Source organism: Dendropsophus ebraccatus, chromosome 1, assembly GCF_027789765.1.
Source record: "Dendropsophus ebraccatus isolate aDenEbr1 chromosome 1, aDenEbr1.pat, whole genome shotgun sequence".
In the NCBI taxonomy this organism is placed as follows: Eukaryota; Metazoa; Chordata; class Amphibia; order Anura; family Hylidae; genus Dendropsophus; species Dendropsophus ebraccatus.
The window spans coordinates 189,976,379-190,001,923 of NC_091454.1; the positions used below are offsets into that span (position 1 = coordinate 189,976,379).

The 25,545-nt window shown below is 41.7% G+C and overlaps 1 protein-coding gene across 4 annotated transcripts in view; it reads right to left on the bottom strand.

Moving 5' to 3' along the window:
* SLC4A5 (solute carrier family 4 member 5) overlaps positions 1-25,545 on the bottom strand; it is a 71,882-nt gene that overhangs the window by 28,325 nt on the left and 18,012 nt on the right. For all 4 annotated transcript variants that reach the window (XM_069942630.1, XM_069942638.1, XM_069942621.1 and 1 more), the window contains 4 exons: positions 13,184-13,313; positions 3,886-4,046; positions 3,396-3,551; positions 897-992 (listed from right to left, as the gene is read on the bottom strand). In XM_069942630.1, the coding sequence (XP_069798731.1) occupies positions 897-992; positions 3,396-3,551; positions 3,886-4,046; positions 13,184-13,313 (543 nt within the window). The remainder of the gene's footprint in view (positions 1-896; positions 993-3,395; positions 3,552-3,885; positions 4,047-13,183; positions 13,314-25,545) is intronic.

Genomic DNA, 25,545 nt, shown 5'->3' on the forward strand with positions numbered 1-25,545 from the left:
ACACTGGCCCGGGATGAAGCACTGAAGGCAGGCCGGACACCCCCCCCCCACCAGTGTGACGAAACCCCCTCCCCTCTGTGATGTGGCTCCATTAGAATCAATAGAGCCGCGTCATAGAGGGGCAGGGTTTTCTTCCCACTGGGAGCGGACCTGCCTCCAGTGCTTCAGTCAGGGCCAGTGCCCAGTAATAGAATGGCGCCATACGCAGGAAACAGGTCGCTGTTCTAAAAAAGGACAACAGCACCAGCTTCCCTGTGCCAGCGCTGTTGTATTCATGTGCAAAACTTAAAGCAAATGTACCTAATGGTACATTTGCTTTAATACAGGTATAAATAAATGGGTGGACTTCCTAGACATCAGATAGTTGACTGGTCCTGTGAAAGTCAGAAGATTCATCTATTACAAGTGTATGGACACTTTTAGATGGAAGCATTGATCACTGAAATTTTTATAATGCTTTTGTTACACTTCAGTTCTTTAAAGGGGTATTCCTCTGCTGCCACCACTGGTTGTGTTGGGAACTGCAGGGTTGCTCAAGACCTGGTCCTTATTAGCATTATACTAGAAACAGTTGGGGGAGCAGCCTGTCACTAGTTCTGCAGGTGTGTCAGCCTGTATCAGAGTGAGCAGTGACTGACACTTATCCCTGCACACTGCATGCGGCAGTGCTAGTGATGTCTAACTGTGCCAGGACATGGAGCAGTTTTTTCATTTTATTAGAATTATATAACTTTAAAAAAAAAAAAAAAATTATTAAAATTATATAACTTAAAAAAAAAAGAAAAAAAAAAAGATTTAAATGACTTTTATCTGCCAGAATACCCCTTTAAACTCTGCTCTATCATTACCCCACACATTTCATACACAATGTATAAAACCTAGAAGGTGAGACCTACGCAGTCTTCCATAGTTAGCATTCTGTCTCATCCTCAGATCCTCTGTAGAGCGATGGAGGTGATTACCAGCAGGAACACTTGGGATGGGAATACGATCTACGAGAGATGAGAAAAATCCTACAGTGCTGAGACAGAACCAGTGACACTGCCTACGGGTGTCTTCATATATAGTCTACGTTAGAGTGATAGAAAGAAACACACAGAAAAGATATGGAGCTTCCATATTCTTATAATCTCATTATCCAAAGAAGGGTAATTAGACAGATGTTATTTTATATATTATACAAATAAAGACTATTGTTATAGAATAACAATTGTTATTGACATTCGCCCAATAAAAACGTCTGTTATATTGACGGTCTGTGACCATAGCCTTAAAGTGATATTGTCACCCCCCATGGATGTGTGCAGTTCTCAGCACCATTTAGAAGTTTACATGCTGAATAGGTCATATTTACCAGTATACCAGTCTTTCTAGCCAAAAATGCTTTTTATCATTGTTGGACAGTGTCATCTAGGCATCTTTCCGCCTACATCAATGTTGTAGTCCCTGCCCCCTCCGTGATGTCATTGAAATGGTCTGCTCCTACTGCGGTGAAGGCCGGGATTCATCTAATGTGGCGCAAGCATGGTAAGAGCAGATAAGGATACGGCAACATCACTGCCAAACGGCACCTGCACCACAGAAGATAAAGCCTGGCTGTCACTAGAGTGGGAGGATCCCATTCCGATGACATCACCAAAGGGGCGGGGACTATGGCGCCAACATAGGCGGGAAGACGGTGGGCACATTGGCCTTGAAGACCAGACCATCGGCAAAAAAGAGGGCATGTTTTATACAGGTAAATATGAACTGTGCAGCATGTAAACTTCTAAATGGCAGCTGCAGACATTGATCGGGAGGGGGTAACAATATCACTTTAAGATTATTGCAGCAGGGAAGCAAATCATTGATGTTGGCACCACACAGGTCCTCCAGGTGTGGGAAAAAAAAGAACGCCTTAAAAGTACTCTTGCATTGGTATAAAATGCCGGCTATTACTTCTCATTACAGCTCTAATAATTCCTCCATGTGTTGGAGTTGTGGAACAGAGTTTGGATCTTTCATGCACATGTGATGGACCTGTCCAAAACTTTTGGCTTGGTGGCGTCACATCTTTCAAACCTGTAACTCGGTATGTGCGACGCATATTGCTCCTGCTCCAGAAACCGCATTGCTGGGGTGTAGACGACATGTGGCTCTCCTCTTATCTCACCTTAATTCGGCTGCATGTATGTTGATACCTACCTATTTGCTGTCTAAAGAGCTCCCCACGATGGAGGAATGGAAATTGAGAGTGGATTAGGTGTATAGGATGGAAGAGATCTTACACTGGGAGACAAACACGAGACGCCGGTTTCTGGCCATTTGGTGTCCTTTGGCCACCCATGTTAGCTAGTAACACCAACGCCTAAGGACAGACTAGGTAGGGAAGGAAAGCAGCAACGAGTTTTACTTGCCTACCCCCCTCCTGTCTGGGTAAAGTGGTGACGGGAGGATCCAATGGCATCTAGCCCATGGCAACCTCACTACTCTCTACATATGCCCTAGACACAGACACATATATGCCTATGGATGTAATAGTGTAATTGGTTGTACTCTTACACAACAGCGACAGAAAGTTTGTTACTATGTTATTCTATTTTATTGTTAATTACCATTTATTCCTCTTCTGAAGATATTGTGCTGGTATGTTAGGTTGAGTTTTCGCCCCCCCCCCTCCTATCCTATGCCCCTCTCTCCAACCCCACCTCCCCCCCAACCAGTCTTCTAAATTCATCTTTTCCTTTCTCCCGTATACTCCTCCCCCTCCCCCTCTTTACCTCCCCCCCTTACTCCCATCGGTACAGACTATGTATGTTTATTGCTGACTTACTGTAACCACAAATGGTAAATGTATTGCCAGCTATACAAAACCGGTGGGCAAATGTCTACTTTTATTTCTCACATTTGTGTTTTTTTTTTTATCTGTACTGAACTGAAAACATAATAAAAAATATTTACAAAAAAAAAAAAAAAAAAAGAATTATGGCAGTAAACTGAATGTTGGTGTTCACCTCACCAGCCCCAGTCTAGCTGCATTGCTAAACAACAAGGACCTAGTAGTACATTCAGCAATGTCACTTTATAGTCCTAGAAACATTATATTTTTATCATACTGTAGGATTGCAACTCAGTAAGGAGGGGGTCCTTGTGCTTGTAGATCGACCCCCCCCCCTAACTAGTTCTTGCTGTTGGTCTACCAAGTCATTCTTTCCTTTCTTGAGACCCCAATTAACTAGTTAGTATCTTCTATAGAAGAATATTAAAAAGAGAAGTTACAGAGAGCGTTGTACTTGGTTAGCCAGAAAAATCCATATGACGGTAAGCACTTTGTGTAAAAAATGGACCAAAGTATTGGTGATATCTTTGTTTAACAAAAAAATAAAAAAAATCCCCTATAATATTTATTAACTTACTTGTATTGGAGGAGACTGATTTGCCAATGTCCGCCAAAGACCGGTGAATGGGCTTCTTGGTTTGGTGTCTATGCTTCCTTAAAAGAACGTAACTAATTCTTTCCCTGAGGTCAGACTTAAGCATCCCGTCTTCTATCTGCCTCTCAATGATGTCATCTGAAAAGGAATGAGATGTGTCGTAATTTAATTCTGAACACTGAAAAGTAGAGATGAGCCCAACTCAAGTATGCTCCAGTTCAATCGTTCGGCATTTGAATACCGGTGGCTGAAGAAGTTGGATGCAGCCCAAGAGAGTAATGGAAAACATGGCCTATACCCTATGATATTCAAATGCTCTTGAGTTGCGCTCATCTCTGCTGGACCTGAAACACTTCCATAGCTGTTGTAGTAATGGTATCTTCCTATAGACCACTTAGAGTTTACTAAGTATCAAGAGTTCAAAGGGCTTTGTAAAAATGACTGACTTTCTATGAACAAGAATGGTATATACCTATGATCTGTGGGAGGGAATAACCATCTAAATCAAGCAACACAGTTCCCGTCTGGAGACACGTCCGTAGCTCAAACAGGCTGTGTAGGGACAAGGTTGACACGTGCGGTTTACTCCACCTCTCTCCTCCTTCTTCTACTTTCTCTTCAAATTTTATCCACCTAAAAAAAGCAACAAAAAATAATAATAATACAATTCAGGATAATACAGCCTGAAGCCGGTGATCATAGGGTGAAAATGTCGAGTAGGCAGCAAGCAAACATCCTACCTAGTCATTCCACAGAATAACAAGATATATGAATGACCGATGAACTGGGTAAGAGCTAGACTATCATTTAAGAACAGGGAGATTTATCAAACATGGTGTAAAGTGAAACTGGCTCAGTTGCCCCTAGCAACCAATCAGATTCCACTTTTCTTTTTCCAAAGAGTCTGTGAGGAATGAAAGGTGGAATCTGATTGGTTGCTAGGGGCAACTGAGCCAGTTTCACTTTACACCATGTTTGATAAATCTCCCCCCAAGAAGACCGGGTAGGGGTGGGGTGCACTCTACCACTCCTGTCTAATAAACCTTGCCCTGCCTTTTGGGGGTACCCACCACCTTAACAGGGTGGCCCCAACCACATTGACTTTTTCTACTATTTAAAGTGCAGAGGGGAAAACAGACAATAATACATCTTATGTGAAAAACATAAACACCAGAGGTACAAACAATCCAACGCTGATGCCAAACACTTCCCACTGGCGCCCATGTAGTCTCTTCTCTGTCTGGCGTCTACAGTGTTTTTGAAGAGGCCAGAAGTCACTGTCTTCCATGTATCTGTATGAGAGCGCTCTTATAGACATGCATATAAGACAGCAACTTCGGGCCTCAGTAGACTTGGGACAGCCAGAGGAGGGGTCATGTGGTCTGACACAGTGCTCTCTGCTGCCACCTCTGTTCCTGACACGAACTGTCCAGAGCAGTAGCAAATCCCCATAGAAATCCTCTCCTGCTCTGGACAGTTCCTGACACGGACAGAGGTGGCAGCAAAGAGCACAGTGTCAGACTGGGAAGAATACACCACTTCCTGCAGGACTTCGTACAGGAAGTCTTGAGATTTTTAAAAAGTAGTAAGTTAAAAATCTGCATAACTTTCTAATAATTTGATAACTATTCTTGTCTCCAGGGTTCCCCTTTAAGAGTTCAATGAAATGGCTTTATGTTTTAATAAATATCTGTAAAGCACATTCTCGGCATAGATTAGCACATATGTAAAGTAAGACTAGTGAACACGACCTAGAGAATTACACGGAAAACAAGGACTTTAAAGAATGTAAATATCTGACATTTCCTCCGACTAAGCTAATCCTGCTCAGTTTGTTTTTCCCTTCCTTGATTTACCAAAAGTTGCATGACTTGTATTATGGATTACAGGAAACACAAGGGGAGGCTTGAAGAAACTCTCTTAAGAGTTTAAGTTTCTCAGAATTTTTTTAAAAGCAGATTTTTTCAAGCAGATATACAATCAAATGGGTATAATAATCCTAATCGTACTAAACCTTTAAGGCCTGCTAGGTCTCTGCCTTTTTTTATCATCACAAATAAGCCACTATGGAGCTATATAATGGGCTATGAGGACAGGTTTGGAGGCTAAAAAGTGCCTATTCATATATATTATGGGCAAACAGTGAAGTTTGATTTCTGAATGCCCAGGAACCATAGCAGGCTGAAGGACGTTTATATACTCACTACACAATGAGCAACCCCTTTAAAGGGAATCTGTCACTGGGTTTATTCCACCTTAAATGAAGGCAGCATAAACTTGTGACAGAAATGCTGAACAGATCAGTGTTTTCCTTAGATCATTCTGTTCAGCCGTTCTCCTAATATGCAGGAGAATAGGATTCTTGCCACACCCCTCCCTCCGCCATCCAGCTGCTGAGTGACAGGTGACTGCCTATACACAGCATGGATAGATAACTGCCAATCAGCAGCTGGTGGGCGGAGTTTTCTGCTTCTCATGAATATTGAGGACTTCTAGGCTCACGCTCAAAATGGAGAGGACTACTTATTGTCCATGTTATTCAGTCTGGATCAGCTGCACAGAACAATGTAAGTGATACATCATTCTGTTTAGCTTCTCTGTCACTAGGCTATGCTACTCTGACAGAGTCTCTTCAAGGTTTCATTGCAAGTTAAAGGGGTTCTACACTATGGACAATTATTAGATATTAGAATCGTTCCTTAACAATAAAGTGCTGGTAACTTCTCTGATCATCTGTAATCTGGGGATAAATTTGTCTGTAAATGTTTAATTTCCCTGCAGCGCCACCACAGGGGAAATGAAGCATTACACATTTCCTATAGAAATCACTGAGTCATGTGTAACATTGCACAGGACAAGACTTCCCGAGTGAGAGACGCTCTTTGTAACTGCTCTCCAATATGGTCAGTAGATGAGGGTCCGAAACAGGGGACCTCACTCTACAACTTAGAATTACCTAATAAGGCCTATTTATATAGCAGTGTGCCCCCTGTGTCTTCATATGTCCCAATGTCAGATGAAAGTGAAAATGTCAATATATACGTGGAAAGTTATAAAGATATGTATATTATTTCAGTACTTATCAGCTGCTGTATGTCCCACAGGAAGTGATGTATTTTTTTCCAGTTTAACACAGTGCTCTCTGCTGCCACCTCTGTCTGCCTCAGGACTTGTCCAGAGCACTAGCAAATCGACATAGAAAACTTGATCAAATAATAAACGTGTGTTCCGTGCTAGTTCACACTGTGCGGCGCTGCACTGCAGATACCGAACCACTATGCCGCTCTATAGATCCAGAGGGTTCCGAATCCTCTACATCAATATGTTGCAAATATAATAATTATTAATGAACTATAGCGCTATGGTCGGTACAGGGATATTCAGTTATATAGCAATAATTGTAAAGCGATGGTAAAATATATATATCTTATACCGGAAGAACCAGTGAAAAAAGTTAGCTGTGAATGAATAAACAATCACAATCAGGTGGATGCTAGGTGTGTGACTTTGTAACAATCTCCAATAGCGGTATACCGTTATCACACGTAGTGATACTAAAGTAATTTCATATGCTTAGTGACAATGTCCTACCTGTGTTTGGCAATAAGTTCTCTCTGCGTTGGTTATCCTGTAAAGTTCATCTTGCAAGGTGTAGTAAGGGAGGATCCTTGCTGTCGGGGTTGGGAGCGAGCCCCGGCCGGCGGCTCTGCTGCTACCAAAAACACCCGGCACAATAGAGTAAGTTCAAAGGAGTCCACGTTTGGGTGACGTCACTCTAGTGGATACGGAGGCCGATGTATGGCAAAAGAACATCTAACGCGTTTCAGCGAACTTGCGGTCGCCCTCGTCAGAGATGATGCTGGCTCCTATGCTTCCTCCTTATATGAACTACTCCACCTATCATTCCTCTCCTTGCTGCGATCATATTGGGGTAAGTAGTATTCATCAGTTGTATTCCACTACAGTGTTGCTATATTACCTAACTCTATTTAACTAACTCTATTACTGCCTGAGCATATAGTTACTAGTGTGTATAATCTGGTTATTATGTGTTTGTATCGTGATTCCTATCAACTTGTATGTCTGTGTTTGTAGCATGGTAACTATGTGTTTGTAACAAGTTAACTGTCAACTTATATGTCTGTGTTTGTACCATAATTGCTATCAACTTATATGTCTCACCTGTTTTAAACAAAATTTTGGGATATAATTTATAGGATATAACTTAGTGTTTATAGCTACATCTAGTTTAAAAACGCAAATAATTCCAAATCCGCATTCAGACCATGAGGAATAAGACTATTAAGCCTAAAAATCCATTCCGTTTCCACCCTGGACATTTGTTCAATAAAATTCCCACCTCTCCAGTTTGGAACCACTATCTCTATACCTGCAAATTGTGCATTTTTAAAAGATCCTGAATGTTGTTCTGCAAAGTGTTTAGAAAGGGGGTGACCCATAAATTTCCTTTCAATGTTATATATATGTTCTGTTATACGTGTGTATAATTGTCTCTTAGTTCTCCCTATGTATAATTTACCGCATGGGCACTTGATGTAATATATAACCCCCTTACTTTTGCATGTGATGTGTTTTCTGATTTGGACTACTCTCTTATCTTCCTGGATAGAGGGAACCATGATCTGTTTGCCCGATATTTTGCAGGGTTTACATGCTTTACAGGGGAAAAAACCCTTTCTCTCTACTAAAAATCCTTGCATTTCTTTTATATTCTCCCGTCCTTTATTTTGACTTTTTATGGTGGGAGCCACTAAGTTTCCTATATTTTGGGCCTTTCTAAAAATGAAATTAGGTTTATCGGATAATTTATCTCCTATTATTTTATCATTTTTAAGAATATCCCAATGTTTGGTTACTATCTGTCTAAAACTAAAGCTTTCCTTGCTATATGTAGTTATAATGGGGATTTTTATCCGTTCTTCTTTACTTTCTATGTTGTCCTCTATATTTTTGTCCTTGTCTTTCAAGAATTCTCCTCTATTTTGTTCCCCTACTTCCAGGGCAGTTTGTTGCATTTTTTCCACCTCATATCCCTTAGAGGCAAACTTTTCCTGTAGTTGTTTTGCTTCTTTCAAGTATTGGTCTTTTAAAGTGCAATTTCTACGTAATCTGATGAATTGTCCCCTAGGGATATTTAGTAACCAGTTGGGCAAATGACAGCTATTTCTATTAATAAAACTGTTGCTGTCCGTGGGCTTATAGTATGTTTTAGTTAAAATTTGATTATCCTGAATGTAAATGGTCAAATCTAAAAAATGTATCTCTGTCTGACTGTACTCGGGGGTAAAGGTGAGATAAAAATTATTTTTATTAATATCATTTAAAAAGGGAACAAGAGTGTCCCTACCCCCTTTCCAGATAAATATGACATCATCGATGAACCGATGCCATAGGGCGAAATTCGCGTCCAGCTTACCCTGGGGGAATATGTGGTCCTGTTCCCACCGGCCTACATAGAGGTTAGAATAGCTGGGCGCGAATTTCGTCCCCATAGCGGTGCCCCACTTCTGCCAGGCACCACCACTAAGTTATATCCTATAAATTATATCCCAAAATTTTGTTTAAAACAGGTGAGACATATAAGTTGATAGCAATTATGGTACAAACACAGACATATAAGTTGACAGTTAACTTGTTACAAACACATAGTTACCATGCTACAAACACAGACATACAAGTTGATAGGAATCACGATACAAACACATAATAACCAGATTATACACACTAGTAACTATATGCTCAGGCAGTAATAGAGTTAGTTAAATAGAGTTAGGTAATATAGCAACACTGTAGTGGAATACAACTGATGAATACTACTTACCCCAATATGATCGCAGCAAGGAGAGGAATGATAGGTGGAGTAGTTCATATAAGGAGGAAGCATAGGAGCCAGCATCATCTCTGACGAGGGCGACCGCAAGTTCGCTGAAACGCGTTAGATGTTCTTTTGCCATACATCGGCCTCCGTATCCACTAGAGTGACGTCACCCAAACGTGGACTCCTTTGAACTTACTCTATTGTGCCGGGTGTTTTTGGTAGCAGCAGAGCCGCCGGCCGGGGCTCGCTCCCAACCCCGACAGCAAGGATCCTCCCTTACTACACCTTGCAAGATGAACTTTACAGGATAACCAACGCAGAGAGAACTTATTGCCAAACACAGGTAGGACATTGTCACTAAGCATATGAAATTACTTTAGTATCACTACGTGTGATAACGGTATACCGCTATTGGAGATTGTTACAAAGTCACACACCTAGCATCCACCTGATTGTGATTGTTTATTCATTCACAGCTAACTTTTTTCACTGGTTCTTCCGGTATAAGATATATATATTTTACCATCGCTTTACAATTATTGCTATATAACTGAATATCCCTGTACCGACCATAGCGCTATAGTTCATTAATAATTATTATATTTGCGACATAGAAAACTTCTCCTGCTCTGGACAGTTCCTGAAATGGACAGAGGTGGCAGCAGAGAGCACTGTGTCAGACTGGAAAGAATACAGCACTTCCTGCAGGACATACATTAATTATTGTTATTAATAAATAAATTTCATTTGTCTCTTAAAGAAGTACACTGGAGGAAAAAAAAATTCATATACACTGTTGTCAGAAAGTTAAAGATTTGTAAATTATTTAAAAATCTCAGGCCCTCCAGTACTTATCAGCTGCTGTGTGTTTTGCAGGAAGTGGTGTTTTTTTTCCAGTCTGAAACAGTGCTCTATGCTGCCACCTTTGTCCATGTCAGGAACTGTCCAGAGAAGGAAAGGTTTTTTTCATGGGGATTTGCTCCTGCTCTGGACAGTTCCTGTCATGGACAGAGGTGGCAGCAAAGAGCACTGTGTCAGACTGGTGAGAATACATCACTTCCGGCAGGACATACAGCAGCTGAAAAGTACTGGAAGACTTAATATTTTACATAGAAGTATAGTGGTAACACGGTTTAAGAGTAACTTGGATTAAGAGCGTTTTGCTTTGATTTAAAAGCAACTTAGAGAGTGCTGCAGTTATGTGCCCACATCTGCCCTGCTCCTTCCTTCATGCAGTCTATGTCAGTCCTTGTGTTTCCCATCCTCTCCATTCCTGCTATAATGTGCCTGCACTTACACTCAGCCATTCACACTGCTGTATAGAGAGGTTTTTGTCACTGTCCTCCTGCACAGCTCTGTGATTCTCACTTCCTGATTGGTCCATGCTGATTACACGCCCCTTCCCCATTGCTGTCATGTGACCACACAGACCTCTGACAGCAGCCCTGCTTCTCTATTCTAGCCTGTTGTACTACACTACTGCATTATGAGGATCTGCAGCTCTATCCTGTATCTACAAACTGCTGCTTTATTTTCAGGTTTATGCAGTTACTATACATTATACTCCACATGCTGATTGCTATACTGTACAGTAACTTATAATATCACATATTCAGCTGTTTCTGAATGTTTGTTTTATTAGTTTTACATGTTATTCAGAATAATAAATCATTATATTTGGGGTGTGGAACCAATTGTCCGCATTTCAATGATTTCTTATGGGAAAATTTGCTTTGCTTTAAAAGTGGATTTTTCATTACAAACACAGTCCTGAAACGAATTATGCTCGTAATCCAAGGCACCACTGTAATTTAAAAATCTATAACTTTCTGAAAAAGAAAATATTCTCTGAGGTACCCCTTTAACTCTATGAAACCTCTATGATAATTATTTTGATTAAATTCCCATTATCAGTATCAGAATAATTCCCATCCATGTTGTAATTGGGTTTGGTAACTTGCAGTTTAATGCTAAACCTGTGGTCACCCCCTGGTGCATAATCCTGCCCTGTGGAGAAGAGATGTCTGTATACTATTACCTCTACATAAGATAGACATAATCTGGGGCTTATGAAAAAAAAGTATGAACTAAGTGATTTTGCATATGGCCATTATAATTTGTAGAGAGCCAGGAGGGTGGGAGAATTGGGGGGAGTATGCGAGCGCAGTAAGACCCTACTAAGTGGACGTGTGTCCTAGAGAGAAAATTCCTTGTGGATTTTAGCTTCTGACTTGTTAATCTCCTCTCTTATTAAAGTGAGCATTTCTCCGGGCTCATGTAATACTTTCATTAGAGTTTACAGCAGGATTTGCTTGTGCTATCTTAGTAATGAATGCATGCGGCGGTTGTTTCATTAGTGCGCTAATTTGTTTTAGGTTGACACATATTACTTATTGATGTCGCTCCTTCCCTGATTACACCCCCGCTAATTATAACAGCCCCAAACACTATTACTGGCTGAATAAAAGCCAGTAATACATACATATATGTATCTAACACTTACATATGTTTAGCCACTCAGGCCACAGACTATGGCTAGGAGTGCAATTAGACTAACCTATGTGAGATTACCACATTCTAAAGGTCCTTATGAATAGGCTGAATGAATGTTCATAGGAACGCTTGTTCCCGATAAATGGGCATGTAAATGGACCAGCAGTCAGCTAAGAAAATGCTCATTCATTGGCTGATTGGTTCTTTTGTGTGGCCATTTAATAAATTCTTATTGGCTGCAGACTGCAATGTGTAAATGGGACATGTGCGGCAAGACAGAGGGGACGTGGCCACCTTGGCACCTAAATTGGGCCTGAAAGCAGAATTCATGTTGAAAGTCTACACCAGCTCAAAACAGGCAAAAATGTATACCAGCTCAGAGAGTGCAAAAATCTGTTCAAGCTCAGAGCGTGCACAAATCTGTACCAGCTCAGAGCGTGCAAAAATCTGTACCAGCTCAGAGCGTGCAAAAATGTATACCAGCTCAGAGCGTGCAGAAATGTATACCAGCTCAGAGTGTGCAAAAATCTGTACCAGCTCAGAGCGTGAAAAAATGTATACCATCTCAGAGCGTGTGAAAATGTATACCAGCTCAGAACGTGCGAAAATGTATACCAGCTCAGAATGTGCAAAAATGTATACCAGCTCAGAGCATGCAAAAATGTATAACAGCTCAGAGCATGTAAAAATGTATAACAGCTCAGAGCATGCAAAAGTCTATATCAGCTCAGAACGTGCAAAAATGTATACCAGCTCAGAGCGTGCAAGTCTATGCCAGCCCAGAGCGTAAAAAAATATATACCAGCTCAGAGCGTGAAAAAATGTATACCAGCTCGGAGCGTGAAAAAATGTATACCAGTTCAGAGCGTGCAAAAATCTATTCCATCTCAGAGCATGCAAAAATTTATAACAGCTCAGAGCATGTAAAAATGTATAACAGCTCAGAGCGTGCAAAAGTCTATACCAGCTCAGAACGTACAAAAATGTATACCAGCTCAGAGCGTGAAAAAATGTATACCAGCTCAGAGTTTGCAAAAATGTATACCAGCTCTGAGTGTGAAAAAATGTATACCAGCTCAGAGCGTGCAAAAGTCTATACCAGCTCAGAACGTGCAAAAATGTATACCAGCTCTGAACGTGCAAAAATGTATACCAGCTCAGAACGTGCAAAAATGTATACCAGCTCAGAGTGTGAAAAAATGTATACCAGTTCAGAGCATGCAAAAATGTATACCAGCTCAGAGTGTGCAAAAATCTAAACCAGCTCAGAGCGTGAAAAAATGTATACCAGGTCAGAGTTTGCAAAAATCTATACCAGCTCTGAGCGTGAAAAAATGTATACCAACCATGGGGGCCGGGGTATAGGTAAGACTGACTTATATACACACCCATTTTGATAAATTATTATTACTTATGTATTTGATGTTTAGTAACCTACCTGGCAGTTTCCTTCCATTCCAGCTCATCCCCATCATGCTGCAGTGTGTCCATCTCTGTAAATAATGTGGGATTTGGGGCCTCTTCATCTTCACCCAGAATATATCGCAGGCGTTCAGCCGCCGGAGACACTAGAAGTGACAAACACCAATCAGCAGAACAACATAAAATCCATAGATTTGTGCAGTTTCCCTGTACAGAGTTTCCTTATAGATGTATTATATACGATAATCCAGAATAGAGATTCCATTCTCTGGAGTAACAGTTTACTCTTCTATAAACTCCTATAAAAAGGCCCAAACTTTTACCGGTCAACAGATGTGAAAAATATTGTACGGTCACCAAGCAAAAAAATATATAGCTTACATTCTTATTAAGGAAAAGGGTCATTCAAAAAGTTACAATATAACATTGACATTACCCATATAGAAAAAAGTTACCATAGTTTTCAGGTTTTGGGGGGAACTGAAAGGGGGATGAGAGCAGATCACAGCATTTATCAGATGCCATGGTTCTCTTTACTCTTTGCAGGCACAGTTTCCTCCATAACACAACCAGCCACTGTTTTTCCATAACAATGCCAGCCCTAATAACCCATAGTAGAACAAGCCCAGTAAGCTCCATACATTATCATTGTATCCACAGTGCCTCCATTACATTACAGCCATAGCACCCTATAACAGTGCCAATGGTGGCCCCATTTGGAGCTGACATTAGACAGTTATGTTATATGCCCCTAGGTTGCTTTATAAATAAATAACCAAATGACGAACATACAATAGAAGCATACGTTTCGGTCTACACACATGCGTACAGATTATCAGGTGCAAAACGTAAAATACGCAGTAGTGTACGTTCACAACGTTGAACATGTTTGAAAATAATCGTTTTAACCACTCCGATCATCTAACAAATTGTTTAATTGAATAATTAGCGTCATGTTCGTACGAACATACAAACATTTACGAACATGTTCGCTCATCACTATACAGGATCATATCCTCTGGTGGACCCAAGGCAATATACATGCATAACATAATATAATAAAATATACTTGCATAACATAACATAATATAATATAGTATACATGCAGTGCAATATAATATACATACATAACATAATAAAATAAAATATACTTGCACAACATAACATAATATACATGCGTAAAATAATATAGTATACATGCATAATGTAATATAATATAATATACATGCATAACATAATATAATATAGTATACATGCATAATGTAATATAATATAATATAATATACATGCATAACATAATATAATATAGTATACATGCATAATGTAATATAATATAATATACATGCATAACATAATATAATATAGTATACATGCATAATGTAATATAATATACATACATAATAAAATATACTTGCACAACATAATATGATATACATGCATAATATAATATACTTGCATAATGTAATATAATATAATATAATACACATGCATAACATAATAAAAGTTGAGAAACTATTGCTATATGGCATTAAAATGAGTATTTTATGCTGTCAATCAGTAAATCAGGCAATGATTCCAATGTGTTACACTCTGTGTACTGGAATTCACGAATGGTGTAATCTCAGGATTTAGTACATTCCTTATTGTGAGCCGCAGAATGCTGTCCCACTTTTGTGGGCACGTACCAGGAGGTTGGATGATCATGAGCTGAGGTGAGTACCTGGCTGATCCGCCTGGCTGTGTATGGCACTTCATTACTCATACATGCAGAGTGCTGCTGGGTTATGTACAGTATATTCCATCCATTCAGAATAAGTTGTGGAACTGTTTTCAATCTATTGTCCAGCCATCTTCCTATAACCTTAACATTGAGTTTATGGTACTTTCTTAAAGAAGATCTACATTATCAAGAATACCTCAGTTAAAAGTTGGATCATTCTGATCATCTTTAAAGGGGTACTCAGGAGAAACAAATCATTTTCAGATCAACTGGTGTCTGAAAGTTATATAGATTTGTAAATTATCTATTAAAAAATATGTTGCTCACCTCTGTATGTGTCAGGAACTGTCCAGAGCAGTAGCAAATCCCCATAGAAAACCTCTCCTGCTCTGGACAGTTCCAAAGACAGACAGAGGTGGCAGCAGAGAGCACTGTGACCACTTCCTGGAGGACATACATCAGCTGATAAGTACTGGAAGTATTAGTAAAAAAGTTGAGTTTTCTAAATAGAAATAATTTGTAAAGTAAGCAAAGTAAAGATGAAGGACAGCTGGACAGCAATTAAAGGACAACTCCGGCGAAAAGCTTTTTCCCAGTAATTGAAACACATTACAAAGTTATATATGCTTCGATCACCTATCTGCCCCTCTTCCCTATCTTTTCTGCCCTCAACCCCCCACCAGGAAGTGAAAAAAACACATTCTTACCTAATGACTGTTGATCCCAGACTGCTCTGTGGCAGCCATTTTGTGACAATGACATCATCAAGCCGTCAAACCGTGTTTAGCCAGCCTCCCTTTGTCAGATGACTCAGGTTGCTCAGCTCTAATTGGCTGAACAAGCTGTAAGCCATCTAATAGTTTTACAGAGTCAGTTAGACATCACAGGAGACAAAGTGCATCATGGGAAAGCCCAAACCAGGAAGTGAAGAAAAAATAAAGACACCAACTGGAGCTTCAGTTCAGTTTTTTTTTATCAGCACCGTATTTGTCCCTTAAATTATTAAATACTGGAATAAATCGACACAGCCTAGAACTCTTCCTTCTGATCTTTCTGTTTCTATGAGGTGTAAGAAATAAGCGAGCCCTTGGTAATTACCTGATTACCAATAAAAATTTAAATTATAGACAAATCCAAACTTACTAAAATAGTAACACGCTAAAGCTGTACCATTGATCCCATTGAGTAAACATCCATAGTGCAAGGAGAAAAGGTAACTAAACCATTTGGAATAATGGATTTTTGGATTGATTACTAATAAACTATAGCCTGAGTGCTAAGCTACAATTTTAGGCAACCACAACCTAACAAAACTAATTACACACTAAGACGTTGAGCACATTGATTAACCCCTTCGTGCTGCAGCTAGTTTGAGCCTTAATGACTAGGCTAATTTTTCAAAATCTGACCTGTCTCACTTTAAGCTCTCATAGCTCAGTGATGCTTTAACGCATGCTAGCGATTCTGAGATTGTTTTTTCGTGACATATGGCACTTTATGTTAGTGGCAAAATTTGGTGACTACTTTGTGTGTTTTTTGTGAAAGACATCCAAATATCATGAAAAATTAAAAAAAATTGCATTTTATGAACTTTGAAATTCTCTGCTTCTAAAAAAAGAAAGTCGTAGCACATAAATTAGTTTCTAAGTCACATTACCAATATGTCTTCTTTATTCTGGCATAATTTGGTAAACATATTTTACTTTTTTAGGGTGTTATGGGGCTTAGAAATTTATCAGCAAATTATCACATTTTCGTGAAAGTTTCCAAAACTGATTTTTTTAAGGACCAGTTCTTTTTTTAAATGGATTTTTCTGGTATCCTGAAAACCCCCACAAGTGACCCCATTTTGTAAACTACACACCTTAAAGAATTAATCTAGGGGTATAATGAGCATTTTAACCCTACAGGGGCTGGAGGAATATATTCACAATTAGGCAGTAAAAAAATGGAAAATTAAAATTTTCCAATAATATACACGTTTAGATTAAAGTTTCTCATTTTCAAAAGGAACATGAGAGAAAAAGTACCCCAAAATTAGTAACGCAGTTTCTCTTGAGTACAACGGTACCCCATATGTGGGCGTAAACCACTGTATGGGCACACAGCAGGGCTCAGAAGGAAGGGAGCGCCAATTAGCTTTTCCAATGCAGATTTTGCTGAAGAAGTTTCTGAGCGCCAGGTGCGTTTGCAGAGCCCCTGTAGTGTCAGCAGAGAGAAAAAAACCCATAAGTCACCCCATTTTGGAAAGTGCACCCCTCAAAGAATTCATCTTGGTGTGAGGTGAGCATTTTGACCCCACAGGTATTACAGGAAAGTATTCAAAAGAAGACAGTAAAAATGAAAAACTCGAATTCTTCCAATAATATGTTCATTTAGTTTGAAATTTCTCAATTTCACGAGGAACAAGAGAAAAAAAGTACCCCAAAATTTGTAAGGCAGGTTCTCCTGAGTACAATGGTACCCCATATGTGGGCGTAAACCACTGTATGGGCACACAGGAGGGCTCAGAAGGAAAGGAGCGCCAATTAGCTTTTTCAATGCATATTTTGCTGAAGAAGTTTCTGAGCGCCAGGTCCATTTGCAGCGCCCCTGTAGTGCCAGCGGAGTAAAATCTCCCAATAAGTCACTCCATTTTGGAAAGTACACCCCTCAGAGAATTCATTTTCGGGTGTGGTGAGCATTTTGACCCCACAGGTATTAGAGGAAAGTATTCAAAATTAGACAGTAAAAATGAAAAACTCGAATTTTTCCAACAATATGTTGGTTTAGTTTGAAATTTCTCAATTTCACGAGGAACAGGAGAGAAATGTCACCCCAATATATGTAACGCAGGTTCTCCTGAGTAGAACGGTACCCCATATGTGGGCATAAACCACTGTATGGGCACACAGCAGGGCTCAGAAGGGAAGGAGCGCCAATTAGCATTTTCAGTGCAGATTTTTCTGAAGAAGTTTCTGAGCGCTAGGTGCGTTTGCAGCGCCCCTGTAGTGTCAGCAGAATAGATTCCCCCCAAAAGTCACCCCATTTTGGAAAGTACACCCCTCAAAGAATTCATCTTGGGGTGTGGTGACCATTTTGACCCCACAGGTATTAGAGGAGAGTATTCAAAATTGGCCAGTAAAAATGAAAAACTCGAATTTTTCCAATAATATGTTGGTTTAGTTTGAAATTTCTCAATTTGACGAGGAACACGAGAGAAAACGCACCCCAAAATCTGTAATGCAGGTTCTCCTGAGTACAACGGTACCCCATATGTGGGCATAAACCACTGTATGGGCACACAGCAGGGCTCAGAAGGGAAGGAGTGCCAATTTACTGGAGCAAAACCGCAGCTAGTAATGGTTATTAGAATAGCGCAGTTACTAAAATAAAATAAAAAAAATGAGATTACAGGTAATGTGGGGTGGTTACAACCTGGGGTGGTCACGGGCAACCAGGGGTGGTTATGGGTAACCTGAGGTGGTTACAGGTAATCTGGGGTGGTTACGGACAGTCTGGAGTGGTTATGGGCAACCTGCTGTGGTTACGGCAACCTGGGGTGGTTACAGGCAATGTGGGGTGGTTACGGGCAACCTGCAGTGCTTACAGACAATCTGGGGTGGTTACGGGCAACGTGGGGTGGTTACGGGCAATGTGGGGTGGTTACGGATAAACTGAAGTGCTTATAGGTAATCTCGGGTGGGTACCTGTAATCTGGCGTGGTTACCGCAATCTAGAGGGGGTCATTGGCAATTTGGGGTGGTCAGAGGCAACATGCAGTGGTCAGAGGCAACCTGCGGTGGTCGGAGGAAACCTGCGGTGGTCAGAGGCAACCTGCGGTGGTCAGAGGCGACGTGGCGTGGTCAGAGGCGATGTGGCGTGGTCAGAGGTGATGTGGCGTGGTCAGAGGCGACGTGCGCTGGTTACAGGCAACGTGGGGTGGTTACGGGCAACCTGCTGTGCTTACAGACAATCTGGGGTGGTTACGGGCAATGTGGGGTGGTTACGGATAAACTGAAGTTCTTATAGGCAATCTGGGGTGGATACCTGTAATCTGGCATGGGCACTGCAATCTGGAGGGGGTCATTGGCAATTTAGGGTGGTCAGAGGCAAGGTGCGGTGGTCAGAGGCAAGGTGCGGTGGTCAGAGGCATTGTGGCGTGGTCAGAGGCATCGTGGCGTGGTCAGAGGCAATGTGCGGTGTTTACGTGCAATCTGGGGGGTTACATGTAATCTGGCGTGATTATGGGAAACCTGGGGGGGTTATGTGCAACCTGGAAGGGTTACAGACAATCTGGGATTGTTACTGATAAACTGAAGTGCTTATAGGTAATCTGGGGTGGGTACATGTAGTTTGGGGTGGTTACGGGCAATCTGGAGGGGGTCACTGGCAATTTGGGGTGGTTACAGGCAATGTGCAGTGGTTACGGGCAACGTGCGGTGGTTACGGGCAATGTGCGGTGGTTACGGGCAACGTGCGGTGGTTATGGGCAACGTGCGGTGGTTACAGGTAATCTGGGGGGGGGGGGTAGGGGTAATTTGGGAGTAAACTGCAATTATTACTATAATAAAAAATGTGTGTTTTATTTTTTGTATGTTTGTCACTTTTTGTACTTTATACATTTATTTTCACTGTATTACTATGATTACTGTGATATTTTCTATCACAGTAATCATAGTTCAGTGACAGAGACCAAATTGCTCTCTGTCACTTTAAATTTTCCAGAGTTGGCTGGTTGTGAAGCGCATGCGCACTTCACAACCAGCCAGGACGCCGAAGAGGAAGGAGCTCCAGGATCAGGTAACGTATAAGGGGAAGGGGGGGGTGACTGGGGGACGGGGGTGACAGGGGGGGTGGGGGGCGACTTGGGGGGTGGGGGGACATCACTTTTTATCCCCTGTCACCAATCATTCATGGTGACAGGGGATAAAAAGTGCCAGCGGCACATGGTACAAGCGATCAGCGGTATATAGTATATACCGCTGATCGCTTGTACCGGGACAGGGGGGTCCCCGATGACTGCCCCATGCTCTCCACTACCTCCGGTGGCGGAGAGCATGGGGCTTTCATTCATTTAAACTTTTCCATCCCTGCGAACAAACATCGTTTGTTCGCAGGGATGGCGGTGGCCATCTTGGAAATGATGGCCGCCGGGGGAGGGGGGTTAGTTATCGGGGCACTAGGGGGGTCTGATCTGGGGTCTGATATACACTTATTTCATCTCCCCCCGCCGTGGATTCACGGCGGGGGGAGATGAAAGGCGGCACCGGTAATCCCCTTTACCGACGGCCGCCGCTATAACGTTAATAGCGGCGATCGTCGGTAAGGGGGGGGGGCCGGGACGGACCCCACACACTGCCCCAACCCCTCAGCTACCTCCCGTAGCTGGGGGGATGGGGTGGGGGCCGTCCCGGCCCCGCAGCCTTATTCTCGCCGTAAAAAGCTGATGGCAGCAGAATAAGGACCCTTAGTGACCGCCGTAAAAAGCCGTATCGGCGGTCACTAAGGGGTTAAACACCCACAGTGGAGGGAGAAAAAGTAAATTATTGACTCTAACAATTTATGGCTATGTTCACACTATGTATATTTCAGGCAGTATTTGGTCCTCATAGCAACCAAACAGGGGCGGATTAACTTTACCATAGGCCCCGTGCTGTTCACCAAGCCTGGGCCCCCCCACCCCACTGTAACTATGGCAGCACTAGCCTGGCGTTCATAGTACAGGATAGATAATGTCATGATGTCCTGATTTGTGCAAAATTGCCATAAAAAAACTGTGATTTTTTGCAAATCATGGCAGAAATGTAGCCAGGAGACAGTACACCATTGAAAGTATAAGTCTTTTTGTGTGGTCATGGGCCTCCCAGGAGCTCAAGGCCCCGGGCTGCCGCCCAAAACGCCCCTATTATAATCCACTACTGCAACCAAAACAAGGAGTGGATTGAAAACACAGAAAGGATCTGTTCACATAATGTTGTAATTGAGTGGATGGCCGCCATTTATTGGCAAATATTTGCTGTTATTTTAAAACAACTGCTGTTATATTGAAATAATGGCAGTTATTTACTGTTATATGGCGGCCATCCACTCAATTTCACCATTGTGTGGACAAAGCCTTTTTGTGTTTTCAATCCATTCCTGGTTTTGGTTGCTATGAGGACCATATACTGCCTGAAATATACGTAATGTGAACATAGCCTATAGCTGTAAAACAAGATTTTCACCACAATGAGGAGATCCATTCCTGCAAATGTGTTCTAGTTCAATATTTCTGGGATACCTTGCATGTACAACCCTCTTTAGGACATGCAGGGTTAAAGGAGAAGTTCGGCCTGAGACCAGGGCCTACTTCCTCACTGAGACCGGGGCCTCAATTACAGCGGCGGACCTGCCCGACGTGCCGCAGCTGTGGTCAGCGGATGTATGCAGAATGACTGACAGCAGGGGCAGGCATCAGTGGCGCAGGGGGTCTGGGTGGGTCCAGTGCTGTAATTGAGACCCTGGTAATGGAGGAAGTAGGCCCCGGTCTAATGGAGGAAGTAGGCCGCGGTGGGGACAGTGATCCAGAGCTCCAGAATGCTGCTCCAGGATCAGATGAACAGCAGTGGCAGGCTCGGCGGAGGCGGTAATGATGGGGATAGCCCTGGTACTACTTCTCCATCATATGCTTATATTATGAGCAGATGATGGGGAAGTAGTACAGAGCATATGTGGCGGCATCGGTGGCAGTGATGTGGATAGCCCTGGTACTACTCCCCCATCATCTGCCCATAGTAGGAGCAGATGATGTGGAAGTAGTACAGAGCATATGTGGCAGCAGCGGGGGGGGGGGGATTGGTGATGGGCATGGCCCTGGTACTACTCCCCCATCATCTGCTCATACTATAAGCAGATGATGGGGGAGTAGTACAGTGTATATGTGTGCGTAAAGACTTTTTACATTGACAGCCATTGATTCCATAGAGTGTCCAGCAGGGGCGCACTATATATAGAAGTCAATGATACTCATTGAATTCTATATATAATGCGCCTTCTGCTGGACACTCCATTGGAAATACACCTGATTCGTGACGTCAAGAGAATTTGAAGTCTCTATGATCTACTAAATTAAGGGAAATAGCAGTATATGTGCATTTCCCATAATTAATGTACATTAGGAATTTTCATAAGCAATAACATATTTAAAAATACTTTTTGCCGGAGATGTCAGAAGTCAGAATTCAGAAATTCAGGTAATTCCAAAGAATTCAGTCACTTTCCTTTCAGATATACTGTATATCTGTCCTTGATAAGCATTACCATATGGACATTTCAAATAGCAAATAGCACTTTTTGTTTCACAGTTCAAAAATAATTTCATTGCAATGCTATTCCTTATATAAGTTGATAAATTGTATCTATTTAATGATGGCCAACTTAAAGGGGTAGTCCCATCTGGCAAAGTTATTCCATATAATATAGGGGATAACTAGCTGATTGTGGATGGGGCCTCCTTGAGTGTTTAGCTGTTTTCGGCAGTTCCCATCAAGAATAAATCGGAGCTGTATGCATGACCCCTGACTCCATTCTAACAGGATTCTCGAGATCACAGGGGGGTACCTGTGGTTGGACACCCCCATGATCAGGTAATTATCTTGTGGATAGGGAAAGACTTTGTCAGATGAGAAATCCCCTTTAAGAACACAAACATGCTCCTCCAATTAGTGGCTATTAGTATCTACCTATAGAATGTATTTATGCTAATGGCACCATATCAATATCCTTTATATCCTTGTGGATACCTCCTGCTGGTGGAGGCGGTGGTATCAGATTTATGATTTGAGGTGGAAGGTGTGACATCCCATGAAAGAGACCAAGCTCCCATAATGTCTTTTGGTAGCGATTAGTGTTGAGCTGAGATACAGAACTGTTCAGGTTCGGCAACATTTTCCAAACTCCAACGCTTGGCATTTGACGCCGCATGGTAGCAGAAGTTGGATGTATCCATGTTTTCTTGGTAGCCCTAGGACGGCATTCAACTTTTCCAGTCAAATGTCGAGCGTTAAGGTTCGGAGAATGTTTCTGAACCCAAACAGTTTGACATCTCCTCTCAATTACTCATATGTATGTAGCGGTGAGAGGCCTCAGCTTTCTCTTGTTTTGACTCTATCTACTTAGTTTGGCTGAATAATACAGGTTTGAGCATTCTTATAATAACATTCATGGCATCCATTATCCTGGTGGGATGTGCTGACTGGCACCATTATGACCACTGCGGATAGGACACTTATGGGATATAGACTGCTGAAATGGGGGCTATATATTGTGAATAGCAATAAATGTTCTAAACAGAATTTACTTTCATGCTCAGAGCCCTTCAGATAACATATCTTACACTCCTTTCCTCTTTTTTAGGTCTTTAAACTTGACATTTTAAAATTTTAAAGAGAGTTATCGGGAATGGTGTAGACTTCACTGGAATCCCTGTTTCATTATCTTTTTAGTTAAGCTACAATATAACATAAATGTAGGCTTTTCAATTAAACACCGGAGCATGGAAGCATACTAAAAAAATAAAAAATAAAAAAATAATAATGATAATAATTAAAGCTAACTGCTATCATCTTTCAGGAAAAAGAGCACCAGCTGTGCTAGGTATCTTTAAAGGAGTATACTAGTAAGCAGTACATGTGTGAGCCTATTGCTGAATATTGAGACTAAATAGAAGGCTTTTGCACCAGGTTTGCCATAACTGATACCAGAAAGGTGATTCTTGGACCATATGGAATGGTGTTTTTGATGCGTTTTTGCCACCATTGCACCATTGCATATAAAAGTCCATGTGTGAACACAGTCTTTGCACAATTTTGTCAGATACCATATTTTGTGCTAATTCTTCACAAGCTAAGGCTATGTTCACACTACGTAAGAGACCGGCCGTTGTGTGACCCCGGCCGGGTCACAGAACGGCCGGTCTCTGGCCGGGTCATCTCGGCCGGTACTTAAGTACCGGCCGGATGATCTTTCCGGCCACAGAGCTCTGATGCAGGCGCATCAGCGCGCGCCTGCATCAGAGCTTCCCATAGCACACAGTGAAGCGAGCGGCCGGAGCCGCTCGCTTCACTGTGTGAACTGACAGGGCTTTTTGCGGCCACAATTCACTGAATTCCGGCCGCAAAAAACTGACATGTGAGTTATATGCGGGGCCGCACAGATCCCGGCCAGAGCTTATACAATGTGTATACGCTCCGGCCAGGATCCCATTGAAACCAAGGCCACCGCACCAAAAGTACGGCCGTTGTTGCCATTGGCAACAACGGCCGTACTTTTACGTAGTGTGAACATAGCCTAAAGGTGTTATCATTAGAGATGAGCGAACCGGGTTCGAGCCGATCCGAACCCGAACGATCAGCATTTGATTAGCGGTGGCTGCTGAACTTGGATAAAGCTCTAAGGTTGTCTGGAAAACATGGATACAGCCAATGACTATATCCATGTTTTCCACATAGCCTTAGGGCTTTATCCAACTTCAGCAGCCACCGCTAATCAAATGCCGAAAGTTCGGGTCGACTCGAGCATGCTCCAGGTTCGCTCATCTCTAGTTATCATGTTTTAGCTAAGAAATGGAAAAGGCCTGAACAATACATCAGTGTAAACTAGAGGCCCTTATTATGCCACATTCTAAATAGTTGCCCAACCAAAGGTTTCAGCACACTCTCAGAGCTCAAGTTTTTCATCATACAGGATAAAAATTAATCAAGCAACTAGCAAATAGTCTTGAATAGACTCACGCGTATAGGTAGAGACCACAACTTAATCCTATGTACAAGAAAAGCAGGTGTGGTCAGCGCCCAGTCCTATAAATTTGTGCTTTCTCAAATAGCTTTGCGTTTATTTTGGGCATGAAGGTTAAAGCCCCTGGATTCCGGGGTATCCATAACAAAGAAAACAACAGGATTCCTTCAGCTCAAGTAAAACATTCAAGGTTTATTGTAGAAATTCTTAAAAGAAACGGCCGACACGTTTCGAGCCAACTCGGCTCTTAATCATGGCATCTGGATATGGGGTAAATCAAAGGGAAATATGCATCCTGTTTATTACCAAAAAATAAACTTGCTCTTTAGAGCTGTATGATGGGGGAACAAGGTGCGCGCAACACAGCTATAGCGAGTGGCGTCCACTATAGCGAGCTAGTTTATTTTTTGGCAATCAACAGGATGCATATTTACTTTTGATTTACCCCATATCCAGATACCATGAGTAAGAGCCGAGTTGGCTCGAAACGCATCAGCTGTTTCTTTTAAGAATTTCTACAATAAACCTTGAATGTTTTACTTGAGCTGAAGGAATCCTGTTGCTTTCTTAATCCTATGTAGTCTGATCACCCAGGACCATTTGGACCGTATTTCTTTTTGTCATTATTTGCCAGTAAGTAAGATCTAAGCAAAAATATAAAAAAAGAGACATGCTCTCTGCTGCTAACTGATCACAACACCTCTGGCAGTCGACTTTGAAGCGGTGGCAAGCTCAGCATGCCTGTTGTAGTATTACTACTATCTATTTACAGTCTAAGTACAGTCACTTGTATAGACTGACAGCATGCCTGTTGTAGTATTACTATTATCTATTTAGAGTATAGGCTCAGTTATTGTTATAGACTGTCAGCATGGTGGCTTTCGTAGTATTACTTTAATGAC